This window comes from Ammospiza nelsoni, chromosome 18, assembly GCF_027579445.1.
Source record: "Ammospiza nelsoni isolate bAmmNel1 chromosome 18, bAmmNel1.pri, whole genome shotgun sequence".
In the NCBI taxonomy this organism is placed as follows: domain Eukaryota; kingdom Metazoa; phylum Chordata; class Aves; order Passeriformes; family Passerellidae; genus Ammospiza; species Ammospiza nelsoni.
Genome location: NC_080650.1, coordinates 5,221,746 through 5,240,615, shown reverse-complemented (window position 1 = coordinate 5,240,615; position 18,870 = coordinate 5,221,746). Strand labels below are relative to the sequence as shown.

The 18,870-nt window shown below is 48.1% G+C and overlaps 1 protein-coding gene across 2 annotated transcripts in view; it reads left to right on the top strand.

The window, feature by feature from the left end:
* Positions 1–18,870, top strand: part of TTC28 (tetratricopeptide repeat domain 28) — a 107,536-nt gene that overhangs the window by 62,416 nt on the left and 26,250 nt on the right. For both annotated transcript variants that reach the window (XM_059484983.1, XM_059484984.1), the window contains 4 exons: positions 743–1,015; positions 2,025–2,155; positions 14,276–14,783; positions 17,393–18,734. In XM_059484983.1, coding sequence (XP_059340966.1) covers positions 743–1,015; positions 2,025–2,155; positions 14,276–14,783; positions 17,393–18,734 — 2,254 coding nt within the window. The remainder of the gene's footprint in view (positions 1–742; positions 1,016–2,024; positions 2,156–14,275; positions 14,784–17,392; positions 18,735–18,870) is intronic.

Sequence of the window (18,870 nt, the reverse complement as noted above, 5' to 3'; positions counted from 1 at the left end):
GGTGAATGCAATTTGATTTGCTACACAAAGGTGCTAAGGCTGCTGCTTAGATTGCAGGCTACATGGTATTCTGTGGGAGCATCCCCAAATTTGGCAGGATGATCTCTGGCTGACTGCCCTGCAGCTGTGTATCAACTGTGCTCCCTGCTGCAGTTAGACAAATTGAAGCAGTTGGACAGGTCCAGGGCTATCATGCCACAGGAGCACTGTCCCCTGTAGAAGGAGCAGCTTCTTTCTGCAGTTTTGGTCACCTCTCTTAGCACACATCATGTGCTTGGGTATCTGGACAGGCACAGACTTTGCAGACATTCATCTGAAGATTTGTGCTCAAAAAGCCAGAACTGCAATGCTCTCAGACACTGCAGATGGTCCATTTCCAGTCTCCTACAAAATTCCACAGATATTCTTCTGTATTCCTTCTGCCATTAGGCCAGACTTCAGAGCTCAGGATGAGACTGCTCTATGCTGAGGCTGCTCTAAGCTCTATTTTTATGCTGCCTTCCTGAAGTGCTTTCTGCAAGGCAAACAGCAGCTTGCCAGGTGATCTGTCTTGATGTGCCACATCTTAGATGGTACCTTTGAGCCACAAGCTCCCTTAATAAATCTTCGTTAAATCTGGGCTGTCTGGCCCTTAAGTCCTGTGTCATCTGTTTATAAAAAAGTCAAGATGAGTTGTGAAGGTGATTCCTGATGCAAATATCTTGGTTTGCTGAGTACCTCTGTCTTCGGTTTTGCGTTTCAGAGTCCCTGGAGCCCACCTACCAACAACTGCAGAAGATGAAGCTGGACAAGAGCCCCTTTGTTGTGGTGTCTGTGATTGGCCAGGAGCTCCTGACTGCAGGCCACCACGGGGCCTCTGTGGTGGTGCTGGAGGCTGCCCTGAAGATTGGCACGTGCAGCCTGAAGCTGCGGGGCTCGGTGTTCTCTGCGCTCAGCAGCGCCTACTGGTCCCTGGGGAACACGGAGAAAAGCACTGGATACATGCAGCAGGACTTGGACGTGGCCAAGAGTTTAGGTAAGAATACTCCTTTCACTCCTGGAGTGCTGGGTAGGCACTGGTGAAGCAAATCAAGAGCTAGGTTAATGATCAGCATCTCTCTGGAATGCTCTGTGGGTTTTTACAAGGTGCTCAATCTGATCTGAAGCTTCTGAAATGTGCAGCCTGCAGGTTTGTGCATCCCTGTTTGCCTGCCTGTGTGAAGGGGCAGATGATCAGTGAGTGTGCTAAGGTTTTACTGGGTCTTCTAATTACCTGATGTCATGTATGTGAGAATTGCTTTTATTCCCTGTGTTGACTTGGGCTCAAAACCCTACATGTGTCTTAAATGAAGCCATCTGCTTTTCCAAGATGGACAAAAGTACTTAACCTGAGATTCTGGGGCATTAGCCAGGGAAGGAACAAATCAGTAGTGACACAATAATGTAGAAAGAGTGTTTAAAAATAAACAAATCCAAAAATCCCCCTTGAGTTCAGTATATTCTGCACAACAGTGAGAGCATTTGGCTTCATGGGATGCTGTAGGAGAGCAGACAGGTGTGAGACAAAGCCCTGGCTGTGCAGAGCTGGAGAGACAATGCCAAAAGCTTGAGCCAGGATTGTTCACTCAGAGCATAGGGACTGCTCTCTTGAAGATGGTTGTAGGTGTACTTTGTTCATCTGAGCTGAGCTGTGCTGCAGAATTGCTTTCTGGGGAAAGCTGGCATGCTTTGTGCTTATTCCAGGCCTTGGCCATTGTCTGACCTTCACAATGTCAAGCAAGGAATAAACAGGGAGGAATGGAAAATTGCCAAGTGTTAGGCCACAGAAGAAAGTAAAACAATTCTAAAAATAAGATTGATGGCTACTTAGAAGTTTCTGAAGGCCAGCAAAGAGAAAAGTTTGGCTGTGTATTAAACATAAAGATGAGTTTGTTCTAATGCTGGTTCTCACACCAGAGCTTGTATCCCATGTTTCAGTCTTCCCACTGGATGCTTCCAGCAGTGCCTGTATTAGCTAATCTTTGTTTTGTTTGCATGTGACACAGGTGACCAGACAGGAGAATGCCGAGCTCATGGAAATCTGGGCTCTGCATTCTTCTCTAAAGGAAATTACCGGGAAGCCCTTACTAACCACAGACATCAGCTGGTGCTTGCCATGAAGCTCAAGGACAGAGAGGTAGGAAGCTTTTTAAACAATCAAACCTGGTAGTCTGCACTGCATGGTTTTCCAGAGAGATCAAAATTACTTTTCTGTCTGCTCTGTTTTACCCCGAGAATTTGGGAGCTGTGACTTCTCCTCCTGGATGTCCACTTGGCTTTTGTTAAGGAAAGTCTTTGTACCAGTAGATAATATGTGAATGTGAGGGGCAGGATGCTTGGGTTTCCCATTTGCCTCCCCCATCTCTGGGCTCTGAGCAGGTCCTTTTGCCTCCCTGTCCCTTACCATCCATGTTCCTACAGCTCAGAGGCTCTGGGCTCCAGGGCTGGGAGCTGCTGCTGGGTCAGTGTCAGTACCACGTTGCTGCAGCTGAGCCCTCTCTGTCCTCAGCACATTTCCCAGTGTTACAGGTGCTGCTGAGCTGGACTCTGCTCAGCTGCCTCCTAAGTTGTGCCTTTTCCTGCCAAGAAATGGGCAAGATCCCTGTCCCCAGTGCTTGCATAAAATACACTTAGTCTAAACACCAGTGAGAGCAAAAAGAACCCATGTAAACCTGAAAACAAATAGTGCAGGATCTGCTTTGCCTTGACCATTCAGTTATGCTGGGCTCCCTGCCAGTGCAGGGAAGTGGCTGCATGGCCTGAGGAGGCTGTCCCAAGGCATTTCTACTGAAAGTTCACTGTAAGGACAGAATCATATTTTAGTGCACCTATCCCCTGCTCCAGGGATTCCCTTCTAGTGTGAGTGGGAAAATGGAGACTGATGATTGCATGGCAGCAGGGCAGGTGAGAATTCCTGTAGGCACAAGTGGTTTTGGGGGAGATCTAAAAGCTGAGGAAGATCATTTTCCCATTGGCAAGTTGCGGAAAAAATCTGCTAGAATTTGCTGAATGCTTTACTGCTTTACTAGCTTGGTAAGTTAAATATCAAGTAAGCCTTGGAAAAATGCATCTTTAGTAGGTTGTGGAAGGACTGTGGCTGGGGAAGGCACTTGCTAGACATTTTCTTGATTATTTTACCAGCTGGAAAACCTCCTGAATCACTCCTGATTTCCTTGTTTCTGTTCATGAAGAGCAGAAAAGCTGTTACTTGTCATTGTGGAGTTTTCTTGATCAGAGTCCCTGTTGCTGCTGACAGAGTAACCTGTGTGGCTGCTGCTCTTCTGTGGGGTTTCTCGCCCCATAGAAGAGCCCCATTGGTTTCATCCCCTGGTGTGGGGCATGGAGGCAGCAGCAGGGGAGTTGATGTGCTGGCAAGAGCACAGCAGCCCCAGAACCCCAGGCTGGCCTGGGATGTGGGGCTGGAGCATTTTCCTGGTGTTCAGCCCACTGATTTAAACAGATCTCGCTGAGGGGAGTCCAGGGAATGAGGGCTAATGGTAATAGTCCTTAGTTCATGACACATCTGGGCACATAATTAACAGTTATTGACAACAAATGACTACTTGGTTTAGCAAGAAAGCTGAGCTTCTTGGATTTCCTGTAGGATGTAACCACAGGAAATTAATTTGGCGCTTTCTGATGACATCATTTTGACCACAGAGCTTCCTCTGAACAAAAAACTGTTTTTCTTGGCCTCCTTTGCAGACATTTTTATAATGCAAATGTTATAAAGTTGCAGTAGGGCTGATGTGAATTCCAGCAGAAGGGAATTTGGTGTGTGACTGTAATGAGGTAATTGTTTTACCCCTGACTATACAGAGAATTGGCAGAAAAGGTAAAAAGTGCTCCTTTGTATGGGATAGTGCTCTCTTTGCAGGGGCTGTCAGGTTCTGAGGCTGCTGGAGCAAATGTTTGCTGTGTTGTGCTGCCCATAAATGGAGGAGGAGGTTGCAGAGGGTCTGTTTGGAGCATTCAGGTCTGTCCTCCCCCATGCAGGCCTGGAGAAGGGGAGCTGTCAGCTCAGCTGAGCAGGGAAGCATCTCAGCTGCTCACAGAGACTCAGGATTTCACATGTTTTTCCTCCTTGGCCCAGGGAGTCTGTGCAGCCCCTGTTACAAACACAGGCTCTGTGTCCAGGCAGGCCATTTGCTCCTTCAGTCAGTGTGGGGAGAAGTCAGAGCTGTTTTGCTGTACTTGTGTCCAGAGAGAGCACGGGGCAGGTGTGTCTGGGATTTGACATACCTGTAGTGTCTCTAAGAGGGAATTTGGGGGATTGAACACAAGTGTGGGTTTGGTCTGTGCAGGTGAGAGAGAAGATTGGATCTTAGTGAGGTGCTGTGAAGGGCACCATGAGCAGACACCTCAGGTAAGGAATGGGATAGAATTTTTAACCAGCTTCAGCAGCTGGTCAGGAAATTCAAATGAGCTAGTTCTGTGGCTAGTCCTGTCCCTGCTTCAGCCTTGTCACTGGTGGCAGGGCGGGCATCACTCATTGTGTGCCCCATGGCAGCAGAACAAAGTGTAACCATCCCATCCTGAGTGAGGAGGGTGCTCACAGCCCATCTGAACTCACAGGGAACACATGGGCAGGGGGCTGCAGGACCCTGCTCAGGGCCTGTGTGCACCTCAGGAGCTGATCTTTGGGCACCAGCTCCAACTAAGGCCCATGCAATCTGTGCAGAGGTGGAAAATCAAACTTTCCTGGGCTGGGGGACCCCCTGGTCTTGTCTTTTCCTCACTTGTTCAGAGCCAGCTGCAGGCTGTTGGAGTTCACCCTCTCCTGTCCTGCAGGAAGGAACTGCTACCTGTGCAGGGGTCATTGCCACTGAGCAGGAACAAGAAGGTTCACTCTGAGCAGACCTGGCTGCAGTGAGTGAAATGTAGTCTTTATTCCTTGCTGATTGATAAAGATGGATAAAGAGTCACAGCCCTGTCCTGGAGCAGCAGCAGCCTCATGTTCTTGTGATGTTTTCCATGCTCTCTGTGTCTGAAATATCAGCACTACTGTCCAGCAGTCCATGTGCCAAGGAAATCCCATTCTGCTAGCTTGGGCTGCTGCTGTTTTTTCCAGTCTCTGCTTAGTGCTCATGAAAGTGCTGGGAGTTGAACAAAGAGAGGTTCCCCAAAGCAGCAGCCAAGGTGCTGGAATGTGCCAGAGGAGGAGTGGCAGATGATGTTAGCAGGGAAGACTGCATCACATTATTTAGCTTGTTGTCTTTTTCTTGTCACAAAAGCTGGCTCTGATGAGCAGCAGAAGCTTGCAGCCTGTTTCTCCTCAGAGTGGTCTAAGGGCTGCAGTTACAGCAGCCCATAATGCAGGTGCTGAATGTTATGTCTATATTCTATTTCTGAATTAATTGCTTTGGTTTTAACAGCAGGTAGCCTAATCTCCTGGAAACCATCAGGTAACTCATGTAGGTAGGGGTGTGTTGATGCCACATCACAAGCTGTGATTTAGACAAGGATTATGCAGCTGATGAGCTATGCCAGGATCAGAGGAAAGAATAGAATCAAAATGTAAATGTGAAAGCTTTCAGTGCCTGTAAGATTAGTCCCCTGTGTCCCTTTTCATTGCTAGCTGCTCCTCAGGTGTCCAGAATTGTCTTGTATTAGGAATTCTGTAGGGCCAGAGTGCCATATAGAGCCAGTGATGTGTGATTTCTTGGGACAGGTTGGGGTGACCCTTTTTGATGACCCTTTTGAATGTTCCTTCCAGAGCATTTCATTTAGAGAAGTAACACTTGAGTTTTGGATGGACAGGAAAGAGAAAGCTGTGGAGCTCCTTCTTGGGTGCAGTGTCCAAACCCTCACAAAGGCTGTGCTTGAATCCTGCCATGCAGAGCCCATGGACACCACAGGAACTCTCAGTCTCATAGCTCCCTGCTCTCCTGGGCCCTCAGACGCCTTCGATTACAGCCCTGCTGTTCAGAAATAGCAGGGCAGCGTGGCAGGATCACAAACCAGCCATCATGAAATGAGTGCCTGTGCTGCCAGCAGGGAGCTCTTGGGGAGGATGCTGCTGCCAGGAAGCCACGGGGTGCTGGCAGCCCCTCTGTGTTGGCTGCCAGGCATGCTTTGAGCTGAGCTGAGCCTCTCCCTGGGCTGCAGCATCTCTGCACCATGCAGGAGTGAACACAAGGGTTGGGTGAGAAAGAGGATTGTCTGCAGCCCTGAATTCTCCTAGGGCTGGGATGAAGTTGCAGCTGAGCAGTTTCTGGTGTCTCTTTTCTCAGCAGTGTGGCTGAGGGAAGGGAAAGAGCTGAGGAGTGTTATAGGAACCTCCTTGAAGTCTAATAAGCTCTCAGAAGTCTATAACACACCCAGGATAGCTCAGCTGCCCTTGGAGGCATAAAAATCAGCAGGATGGCTTCTGTTGCAGTGTTGGAAACAAAAAGGTTTAATAAAAGGCAAAATAATAAACAGAGAAAAACCAAGCCAGGTGCAAAAGGTCCTTGCACCTGGTAAAACACCTCACAAAAGTGATTAGTTTCTTTGTTCACTTCTTTTTGTAGTAAATTGCTCAGGTGGGACTTTTTGGCTTCTGTCCAATTAGCCATCCTTAAGTTTGAGGTGAAGTCCTCCAGGCCTATCAAATGGTTTTTCACCTAATCAAGGAGATAAACTTCTGGGCTTCTTTCCTTTTTGAAGGGACAAAAGGGTAGTTTTGTCACTCTGTTAACAGGGGGCACACTCCTACAGAGGACAGACTGACGGACTGTGTCAGTACTGTCTTGCCCCTGGGTTGACTCATGATGACCGACAGCTTTCAGCAACCATTCCTGGCCTGGTTTTGAAGGGATTTCCCTCTACCTCCCTCTGGAAGCAGCTGTTTGTGCCAGGAAAAGGTGCAGACCTGCTGTGGCTCAGTGCCCTCTTGTTACTGACCCTTGTATCAGGCTCTGGCTGCTGCCCTGGACATCTCCATGAGCATCTGGAGCTCTGGGAATTCTCTGCAGCAGGTGGGTGTGCTCAGTAACTCGATGAGCCAGGTTTTGCTGTCTCAAGATGCTTTTTAAAGCGATTGCAAATGTAAGGCAGAGTTCATGTTTGCAGCTTCAGCAGATTTTGTTCAGAAAGGCTGACTATGTGCAGGAAATGGGGATGATGAAGATGATAATTAGAACTGGGTAGTTAAGTAGCACAGAAGAAAGATGTTTATTAAGCAGGCTTTGGTGGGTTTTCTGTGTCACCTTGCTATGGAATATCTATGAGGGTTCCTGTGTGGCAGGGGGAATAGCAGAATGCAGAAATTCCCACTGGAAAGAGAAACCATGGGCTTGGTTTCTCAGCAGAGGGCATTGCCACGGAGCTGGATGTACCTGGGATTGCTGGATGTACCTGGGCCATGGCTGGGAGGGGTCACCAAGCCCTGGAATCCCTGGAGAAGGAGTATTATTGAGTATGGTTACTGGGGCAGACAATCCTTGGTTGGATTCTGTTGGGAATTTGAACATTCTGTAACTGTCTGAACATACTTTGTGAGCATCACACAAAGTAGTTATTTAGGTTTGCAGTTTTGGTCATTTTTCCCAGTCTCCTTCAAAGCAATGAAACTCAGTATAAAGCTCCCACATTTGGTAAAGTGCAGCTCCTTGCTTGAGGCTGTGCAAATCAAAGATCAAATTTCACCCTCTTGTTTCCAGAAGGAGATGCAGAAGGAAAGATAGATCATTCCTTTCTAATGAAATCTGTAAATTCTGTAAAGCCAAGGTTTTCTGCCCTTTCCTGAGGGGAAGGGGAAATGCTTTCCAGGTGTCCCTCCAGCCCTGCTTTGTCTGTAAAGTCACTTCTTCAGTCAATAGCAGGGCTGTATGGATTCAGCCTTCTCCCTGACCTTGTATGAATTCTGGTTGGGGGCAGCAAAATTTTTTTTTTTTTTTTTTTTTTTTTCTGTTGTTCTGAGTTAAATCTCATAAAGGCTGTGCTCCTTACCAGCAGTCTTGGATGGAGTGTGGAGAATCCCATCCATTCATGAGCTGCACAGGAGGGAGCCCATGGCAGTGTCCCTGCCTGTGGGATGGATGTGTGTGGCTCTCAGTCATACAAAGAGGTGGTCTGGCCCTGGGGCTGCCACATTTTTCAGAAAGGAAAAATCTGAAAATCTTAACGACCACAGTTGTTTTGTTATATTTGCAAACAATCTGGAAAATGAGGGCAGGATATAAATACCTTACAAATGAGAACTGGAAAGAGTCTTCAGGCTAAAGCAGTTTGTCATGCCTGGAAACATAGACTAAGATGTCAGAGACAGGCTGTGATGAGGAAATGATTCCAGCCTCTCAGTGCAGACAGCAGTGTTGCTTTATTAGGGATCCAGGGCAGACTGCCTTGTACCCTGGAGGAAGGCTGAGTGCCAGCTGCTGGGAGAACACTTACCTTTGGAGTTCATTTCTAATTCTGGGTCCACTGGTGCTGCATTACAGCTCAGACTGAATCACCTGTGTGCCTCAAAGGATGAGTTCAGTGATGTGAATCAGCCTTAGTGCCTGACCTTCAGCATTTGGATTTATATCTGAGAGTAGAAATTCTTTGCCTTTTTCTGTCTTTAGCAGATTTTTTAGAGTCTACTTGACAGGATTCATACAGGTTTGTCTGGTTCAAAAGTGATAGGATTAAACAGAAGGAAGAGAAATCTGACTGGTGCAGGAAATTTGGGAATGCACTAAAAGGCCATATGCTTTGTTTTGTTTGGACTTGTGACTCCAGAGGGAAATGTAATACTTCCTGAGGATCTCCTTTAAATGTCCCCATTTGACCTCCACAGCACATGGATTTTAGCTGAAGGAAATGCAGTCTTCTGGTTTTACTTTCACAGTGTCTGCAAAGCTCAGCTCGCTGCTGAGGCCTGGACCTGGCTGCAGGAAAAGAAACGAAGCAGAAAACTCCTGCAAGAGCTGCAGCCGCAGCACTGGGTTTTCAGGAGGTCCACTTCAGCCAGGGCTTTTCTCCTCTGTGTTGAGTTTGCAGAGAGGGAATGTCCAGCTTGTGAACAAGAGTAGCAAGGGTTGGCACAGGTCAGCACGCTGCTGTAGGAGTTGATGTTTTCTTTGCCTGCTCTGAACTTGTTAGATCCGACTTTGTGACTTGCTGGCTTATTCTTCCTGACTTTGACCAGGGTATGAGTCACTCCTCAGGGTCACCACCATGGAGAAGCTTGTGGTTTTAACTGAGGAATACTTACATCACCACTAAAAATGTCAAGTCAGCCATCCTCCCTAAAGTGATTGCTCACAGCAGCCTTTCAGATTATGTCCAGAAAGCGACCAAATTTGGGCTACTTGCGGTGAAGATAGATCAACCCCAGGTGATGGGTAGGCTTGATGATGAGATCTCCTTTGTAGTGTTCTTGGGCTGGTGTTTTTTGTGTGATTTCTTTGCAGAATGAGTGGAGCTTTGCAGAGCCCACCCAGAAAGGCAGCCCACTCCCAAGGTCCCCAGCACCACGTGGTGAGGGGTGTTGCACCAGTTCCCACAGTGAACAGCCTGGTCAGTAAGGGTGACATGCAGATTTACTCCTAAAAAATGGAATTAAATAGTTGTTGCTTCAGCTTTCCAGCAAAACCCTGCTAACTTGGTCAAAACTATTTGTAAAATTACTCTGTTAAGGGTATAGCTCAGGTTTACTTTTACAAGTGTTCTAGGCAGAACGAGGCACCTTGCTCCTAAATGATAATGGAAGAGATGGAGTTAGTGGAATGGAGCAGCATTATTTTGATCTCTAAATGATCAGCTGAAAGTCAGCATTATCCTTGAAAAGGAGCAACTGTGAATGGCAGTCAAACCCCCAGTGCTGCTAAGGTTTGCCTGGATTCATGTACTTCATGTGATGCTTTTGCCGTGGAAAGGGAGGATGAGAAGTCCTCTGAAACATGAACAATTTCCTGAGCAAGTAGAAACAGACAGGACTGGGAGCAGATTGTCAGCACAGTCCATGGCAGGCTCTGTTGTGAGCAGCAGCTCTGTGGATTTTACCCATTAATCAAATGGGAGCCAGGACCATCTCTTAATGCTGTGTGTTTTGTATTGTATCTTTCTATTGTGTCATTAATTCCTTGTTGTTCTTTTTCATTTGGTAGGTACAAAGCTCCTTTCAGGCTTTCAGATATTAGTGCTGCTGTTCCATGGCTTTGGCTTTTTTGGGGTTTGCTCTTTGTTAAAGACTGAGATTTTCTACAAATAAATAAGGATATTGATTGTCAGGGATATTGATTTCAGTATATTTTGCCCTCAGTAAATAATTGTCTAAAAGCAAATCCATTCCTTCTTTGTGTGTATGATCATGTGTGAGAGGGGAGGGTATTGCCTGCTGCTTCCTTTCTGATTTTCTAAAGCATGGCACACAAAGGCAACAGCTAGATGTGGCACTGGCACATCTGCCTCACCTTGAAGGGAGGAGAGAAGGACAAGTTTTAATTTTGATGGGGCATCTGCTCTGTTTGGATGTGAGACTTGTCTTTGTGCATAAATCAGGCATTGTCCAAGCCAGGCTGAGGCATACTTGAGGATTCTGAGGAAATGATGAAGGGGTTTAATAGAAGTGGAGCTAAAGTGCAATTTACAGCAAATTATCATTTTAGCAGGTCCTGGAAGTACCCTCATCACAGTGCTGTCCTGTCTGTGTACACTGCAGTTCCTTAGTCCTTACCTATAAAACAAACAGCTCCTGTAGAGAAGGAGCTGGGATGTGTCCCTGGGGTCAGTTATCCTGAGCCCTTCCTACCTGGAGCAGTTCCAGCAGTGTAGGGCACAGTGAGATTTTACTGAGTGTGTTTACCCACAGCACTCAGCCTGTGCTTTCAGAGCTCTGTGTGTGTGTTTGTTCTGGAACAATCTGCTCCCGTCAGAGCACTCTCAGTGCACCAGCACAGCTTTGCCTGCATTCAGGAGCAAGGGCGTGCAGGTGAGGGGTGATGGGGGCGGGTGAGGAGGTGCAGTGGCTTTCAGGGGTGCTGCTGCCTGCCCCCAGTACAGCTGGGATGAGTGTGCATGGTAATCTCCTGCATACAGCTCCACTACATCTGTGGGATCAAGCTGCTGTTACTGTGTGCCCACAGGGAGAAGGGAAGTTGAAAGAAGCAGCATGAAGCAGGGATGCTCCATCTCTGATCAGTCTTAATTAATGTCTGTGTTCAGGGATTAAGGGTACCTTACAGTGAGATACCAGGCAGAACATTTTCCATTACCTTGTCCATTTCAGGATGATTATGGAGTGTTCTCATTTAAGCAGGCTGTGCACTCAGGTGAAGGCTTGTTTAAATGTTACATGATTGGGAAATGACCATTCTCTAGCAAAGGTGAAATACCTAAGGAATGCATCTCTGAATTGTCAGGTGCCATTCTGTGATGCACATCTGTTTAACATCAAACTCTGCCTTACTCAGCTGAAAAACCTGAGCTGGCTGTTGCTTCTGAGAGAAAGAGAGCACTTAGGAACCTTTTTCAGAACTCCCTTCTGTGCCTCAGCTCAATGGCAAAAGAATCTGCTTTCTATTAAAGTGATAAATTGCTTAATTGGAGGTGTAAGCAACCCCCACTGTAAAATTTGTCTTTGTCAGATACATAAAACATTGATTTTCTTTGTTTGCTGTTGCAAGCCCCCTGTGGTATGGAGCTGCAGTCTCACATCACCCTGCTACCAAGCAGAGGTGTATGCTGGCAGAGATGGAGTCTGTTTGCCATGTGGCAGCTGTGTGCTCTCCCTGCAGTGAGGAGGGAACACCCCATCCCTCTTGGGGCTGAGCCACTTGGGGTTCCCAGTGGATCCTGTAATGTGGAGGATTTTATTAAATACACAGTCATGAATTTATCTTCTGAATAAATTCATATTATATATATTCCTAATCCCTTGGAGTGAGTCACTGGAGTCACCCAGCAGATGCTATCACCAAATTGTTCCTAAACACTGCTGTAAGGGCAAGCTCCCCTTACTGCCCCCAGAGCACACAGAGCTCCGATGGGTATCTTGTGAGAATTGCTGCTGCACAATCAGCCCCAGCCTGAGGAAGCCAGGAGTGCCACAGGCTGCCCTCACGCTGACTCCCAGGGGATTGAGAAGGGCTGTTCTCAGGTCAGGTAACAGTGGAAGCTGGTGCAGAATAAAACATGAGGACCATTGGAATGAAGGACACATCAGACGTGGCCTTCCTGCCTTGTCTGTGTGTCTGGGTGAGCCACAAAAAACAAAACAGCCTCAGCTTTGTAATCAAGTTGTGCTATTTTTCATCAGTTCTTCACCCTTTATTTTCTATTTCTCTTTTTGTCTCCTTCAACTTACTTTTCTTTTCTGCTTCACTAGTCCTCCTGCCACATCCTTGTTTAGATAATCCAGCCCTGGGCACTCAAGCATGTCAGCCGAGTGTTTTTGCACGCTCTGAGAATGGTTGCCAAGCTTGTACCCTTCATTCTAGGTCTTTAATGTGAGCCTGGGCATGCTCTTGGGCTAAGGGATTAGGAGCCCTAAGAATAAACATTTCCAGCCTCACAAATTTCAATTCCTATCATCTGCTTCCCATTCTAGGAGACATCCTAAAAATTTCTTCCCATGTGCGGGATGCGCAGTCCCTGCTTCTGTCAAGTTTCTCTTGTGCACACACAATCTGAGATCTGCTGCTTTCCATTTATGCCTCTTTTCCCCAGCCATAGCCCATTAACATCATCTGAGTCTCTGCCTGATGGCTCTTGGCCAGAGCTCATCTCTTCAGCGATCTGCACGCATGGATGTCCACTTTTTTTTTTATTTTAGCAGCCCCAGGAGACACCAGATTTCACTGACTCCTTGTTTTCCAGAAAGGCATTTCTATTCTCTTCCCAGCAATAACAGAAGTGCTGTTGCTGATGGTGGCCAGTCTTGCAGTATTTCTGAACTCCCAGGCTGGATGAGTTCTCACAGCTTTGTACAGGATTTTTCTTGGCCCAGGGGGTGCTGCTGCCTTGTTCCATAGCAGTGGGCATGATGCTTCCTTTTAGGATGAAGGGAGCTCTGATGCAGCTTGAGGCCTGTAATGGGCCCCACTTTGGTCTGGACCTGTAAAAGATGGCTGCTTGTATCTGGTTTTCTCCCTTTTCTTCCCTACTTAGATTGCAAGTGACTCAACACTCTGTATATATTAAGCTTCATGAAGATTTGTGTAAAAATGGAGTCCAATTCAGAGCAATAATTTTTGTCTTGGTTTTGTAGCAGCCTCCAAACAGGCCCCCACAAAGTCTCTAAGAGCTCTCCCTCACATTGTCAGCCAAGAATTTATGTCACTGTGCTGCTGAAGAGCCTGTCCAGGGCCAGACCACCCCAGTTCTGCAGCCAGTGTGACCAGCATGGAGCAGGAGCCAGTCCCAGCTCTGCCTGTGGCCACACCAACAGCAGCTGCTCTGGCTGCACTGAGGAGGAGCTGGGGCCACTGCCAGGACTGCCCAGGAGCTGTGAGCGGCAGCCCTTGGCCAGCTGCTGCCCTCACCCTGACAGCTCCTTTTGGGAGGTTTGGAACTGGGTCACAGCTGGGCAGCAAAGGAGATGCACACGCAGGAACTGCAGAGGAGTGGGGGTCAGCACGCTGGGGTGAGCAGCCTTGCTGAGGCAGCAGTGTGAGGAGCACATCCCTGCCCTTGGCTCCTTGCCCTGCTGGCTGGTTGGGAGCTCTGGCTCTGCCAGGTGGAAGGCAGGTCTGCGTCCTGGGAGATGCAGAGGGCAAAAGAATCTGATTCTCAGATAATTTCTCTTATTAAATACAGCTGTTTCTTGGTGGTAGGAACTTGGGTTTTCACAGCACTATATTTAGGTAGGGTGTGCCTAAGGGACAGAGGATCCAGCTACTGAAATGCTGTTGTCTTTTCTGCATTCTCAAGGTTGTGTGGGGCTCAGGACCCTGATGCTGCACAATAAGAGCTGTGCTCTTTGGAACATGGTGTGCTTGGTGAAGCAGAGGTATGGAAGGATGTTGGTAACTACAACAATGACTCTGTCTCCTCAGTAGTCTCTGCATCTTTGCAGTGCTGTCCTTCCCCTCTGCCAGGTACAAACACACTGCACACATCAAAGAAAGAAGTAGTCCAACCCCATGTCCTCCTGAGGCAACCCCATCCCTTCCTGCTGCCTCCACAGAAGCTGCCCTGAGCAGATCAGAGCTGCAGGGAGCAGGTTTGCTAGTTGGTAGTCACGTTCTTTTGCCAGAATGGCCTCTCACGGTTTTGATTTCTAGGACTGGGGCCATCTGACTTGTTGCCATGAGTGCTTGTACTTACATGGTCTCCCTTTCCCCTGCAGGCAGCATCCTCAGCACTGAGCAGCCTGGGCCACGTGTACACAGCCATCGGGGACTACCCCAACGCCCTGGCCAGCCACAAGCAGTGCGTGCTCCTCGCCAAGCAGTCCAAGGATGAGCTCTCCGAGGCGCGGGAGCTGGGCAACATGGGAGCAGTGTACATCGCCATGGGGGACTTTGAGAACGCAGTGCAGTGCCACGAGCAGCACCTGAAGATCGCCAAGGAGCTGGGCAACAAGCGGGAGGAGGCTCGAGCCTACAGCAACCTGGGCAGTGCTTACCACTACCGCAGGAACTTCGACAAGGCCATGTCCTACCACAACTACGTGCTGGAGCTGGCCCAGGAGCTGGCTGAGAAGGCCATTGAGATGAGAGCTTATGCTGGCCTGGGCCATGCAGCTCGATGTATGCAAGATCTGGAGAGGGCTAAGCAGTACCATGAAGAGCAGTTGCACATTGCTGAGAGCCTGCAGGACCGAGCTGCTGAAGGCAGAGCCTCCTCCAATCTAGGTAAGGCCCTGACACAGAGCAGAATTTGTCATGGGATGCTGAGAGCTGCTGCTAAGATAGCCAAGATCTGCTGTGTGCTCTCTTCTTAGTCACCCCAGTTTGACCAGGCTGCCTTAATAAATTAAACAGGCCCTTGGCAGATTGTGTGCTGCTGTACTGCATTCCATGTTCAATTATTAAATTCCTTAGAAAAACACTAGAAAGCACAAACTCACAGCAAAAGGGAAATGAAAAGATAAAATGCATTTGAAGAGCTCTTCAGCAGTTAGGGATAAAGTAATTCTTGCACTACTGCAAGAAGTGATGTGGCTTGTTACCTGGCCATTTCTTTGGGAGCTTGTCAGCAAGATCTGTTGATATATTGCTGCCTTGTCAGTTGAGAGACACGTGGATCAAATCAGTTTACTGAGTTTGTTTTCCAAATATACTCACTGAAATACTAGGGTGTAGGAGTCTTACATTCTCCTAAGGAGCAGCATTGGCAGGCTAGGAGAGGCTGAGTTCCATTCAAGTGAAGCCTAATTTCTCCTGCTGCCTCACAGCACCAGATGTGGGAGTTACCAAGGATGCATTTCCATCTCTGCCATGGCTGTGGCAGTTGTGCTGCCAGTGTTCCAGCTGTTATTTGGGATGTGTTCTCAGTTGGCTGAGAACAGCAAAGCAGGGCTGGTGCTGGGATATCAAAATAAGTGTTTGTTGGCAGCCCCTGAATCCCAGCCCTTGCAGGCTGCCCCACGCTGTAAATCAGCTCCTGTTTCTGCTTGGCAGTTGGCACTTGGTTCATTTGTAGATGCTAATTGTACTCTGATGTTATCAACAGCAGGTAATTGAAAAGAGCTTGATGAATTACTTAATTTCTCTTAGTAGCTGAGTCTTCAGGAGCTGAATGAAGAAGATAAGGGGAACTGCAGAAAACAAAACAATCACAGCTTTTTAATTAGTGTTGCAAATCTCCTCCTTTACACAAATTGAGGCGGATCCTTGGGGCAAAATAGGTTTGTGATGCAAAAATGCTTGTGGGCAGCTTAGCATGAGAGAGCAGTGAGCATGAGCAAGGTTTCTGTTAATGTGACAGCACCCAGCAGGCAGGAAGGCAGGGAGAGGAGGCCTTGCATGAGCAGCAAAGCACAAACCACATTCCCCATCTCTTCTCCAGTGTGGGACCTTGTCTTGGGGACCCTGTGGCTGCAGTCCTGGGGAGACGCAGAGATGTGGGAGATCGACTGCTGCAGCAGAGAATGTTTCTCAGTGTTGGATTTTAGCCTAAATATAACTTTGAGTTGGTATGCTGACTCAGCCACTCCACACTTTGTGTTAGAATAGTTCTCTGAGCACAGGGTCTCACGTTTCAGCTGTTATTTGGCTGTATTTTTTGTCTTCTCTGTCAGAGTTAAGTTATACTGGAGAAAGGGAACATGCAGTTCTTGTTGAGACACTCTATTATTGTTGTTTAAAATGCATCCAGTACCAATCAAAAAGTCAAGTTTTAATTGTCTCTTTCATCTAATCCACATGCAAAACAAAACCTCATCAAAATAACCCTGCTGACAGGCAAAAAAATGTATCTAAATGTGTGTTTCTAGGCCAGAATGTTAGAGTTGGCCTCTCTACTGAAGCAACAGACATTTTCTGTTGCATTTCCCTAATGCAGATGGAAAGCACCCTTAAGCATGTGATCCAGTGTTAAGCAGGGCAGACATGGAGTGTAACAGAGCCCAGCTGCTGCAGTGTTCTGCAGGGAGATGCTCTGCACTCTGGGATGAGGTGAGCAGGAGGTGATGGACTGAGGATGAAGCACAAGCTATCAGCCTTTCACACGACGTGGAGTTTAACCAGAAGTTTCAGGTTCTTAACCTTTGCAAAGCATCTGGTATTTCCAAACACTCAGGCTCCATGTAGAGACCAGGCTTTCCAGCCTCTTCAGTTTTAAGGGTTCTCACTATGATGAAGAGAAGACAGTTCACATTATTAATAGAACACAATTTAAAGTCTCTTGGTGCTGCCTCTTTCCAGCTCCAAGAGAACTTCTGTACTTCTTCTCATGTGCTCATCATGTTGTCCAAAAATGGCAGATATTTTCTCTTTAAGCTTTTGCAGTTAATGTCAAAAAACATTTGCAGGGCCTCCTTCAGTGGCTCCCAAACCTCCAGGCTTGTTCCCAGGTGTTTGCAAAGTAGCCACAGGCATTATTAGCACAGAGTTTAATTGAAATGTAGGTGGTATCATCAGCAGAACCAGAGCTCCCATTCCCATGTCTCATAACAAATGCAAGATGATTCGACTGAAATTGGAAAGCATCTGTAAGTGCTGTCTCACTGAATGTGTTGAGTCTGAGCTCTGGAGCTACCAGGTATCACTTCTGGAAATAAACAGTGATTTTATAGGGCCAGACTGTGTCTGGTTGTTGTGGTGAATGGGTGCTTTTGTATAACATGAAACCTAAACCTTCCCTGGACTTTCCCTGTTAGAAGCAAGGAGGAAGGTTTGTTCAGAAGGGCTGTGGAGAGCCAGGGAAGGAGCCAGGCTGCAGGCAGCCCTGGCGTGCAGGGTGCTGCAGAGGTTTAGTACAGGGCCCTGTGTTTGTTGAGCTGGTTTCTGCTGTTTTCCAGGAATCATTCACCAGATGAAGGGTGACTACGACACGGCGCTGCGGCTGCACAAGACACACCTGTCCATAGCGCAGGAGCTGAGCGATTACGCGGCCCAGGGCCGGGCCTACGGCAACATGGGCAACGCCTACAACGCCCTGGGCATGTATGACCAGGCCGTCAAGTACCACCGGCAGGAGCTGCAGATCTCCATGGAAGTCAACGACCGAGCTTCTCAGGCGTCCACACACGGCAACCTGGCTGTGGCTTATCAGGCTCTGGGGGCCCATGACCGCGCTCTGCAGCACTACCAGAATCATCTCAACATCGCCCGGGAGCTGCGGGACATCCAGAGTGAGGCACGAGCCCTCAGCAATTTGGGCAACTTCCACTGCACGCGGGGAGAGTTCGTGCAGGCGGCTCCATACTATGAGCAGTACCTGCGCCTGTCCCCAGAGCTGCAGGACATGGAAGGAGAGGGGAAGGTTTGCCACAACCTTGGCTATGCCCATTATTGCCTCGGGAACTATGAGGAAGCTGTTAAGTACTATGAGCAGGATCTTGCCCTAGCAAAGGATCTTCATGACAAGCTGAGCCAAGCCAAAGCCTATTGCAACCTGGGCCTGGCCTTCAAAGCCTTGATGGACTTCAACAAAGCAGAGGAGTGTCAAAAGTACCTGCTGTCCCTGGCACAGTCTCTGAACAATTCCCAGGCCAAATTCCGAGCTCTGGGGAACTTGGGGGATATTTTTGTCTGTAAAAAAGATGTACATGGTGCAATAAAATTTTATGAGCAGCAGTTGAGCTTAGCCCATCACGTTAAAGACAGGAGACTGGAAGCCAATGCCTATGCAGCCCTGGGCTCTGCATACAGGATGGTGCAGAAGTGTGACAAGGCTTTGGGTTACCACACACAGGAGCTGGAGGTGTACCAGGAGCTGGGGGATATGTCGGGTGAATGCAGAGCACATGGTCACCTTGCTGCAGTGTACATGTCCCTTGGGAAGTACACCATGGCCTTCAAGTGCTACGAAGAGCAGTTGGAGCTGGGCCAGAAGTTGAAGGACCCCAGCATCGAAGCCCAGGTCTACGGTAACATGGGCATTACCAAGATGAACATGAATGTCATGGAGGAAGCCATTGGCTACTTTGAGCAGCAGCTGGCCATGCTGCAGCAGCTCAGCGGGAACGAATCCGTACTGGATCGGGGCCGAGCCTATGGGAACCTGGGAGATTGTTATGAGGCTCTGGGAGATTTTGAGGAAGCTATAAAGTATTATGAACAGTACCTGTCTGTGGCTCAAAGCTTGAACCGTATGCAAGATCAGGCCAAGGCCTACCGAGGCTTGGGCAGTGGGCACAGGTAAGGAGCTGCACATGTGTTGTGGTGTCAGTGAAGTACGAGTGCAATCAATGCAGTGTGGTGCTGATGGGCCTCACACACACACACAAAGTGATGTGACGCAGGAGTGAGGTAGAGTCCTGTGGATGCTGAGGAC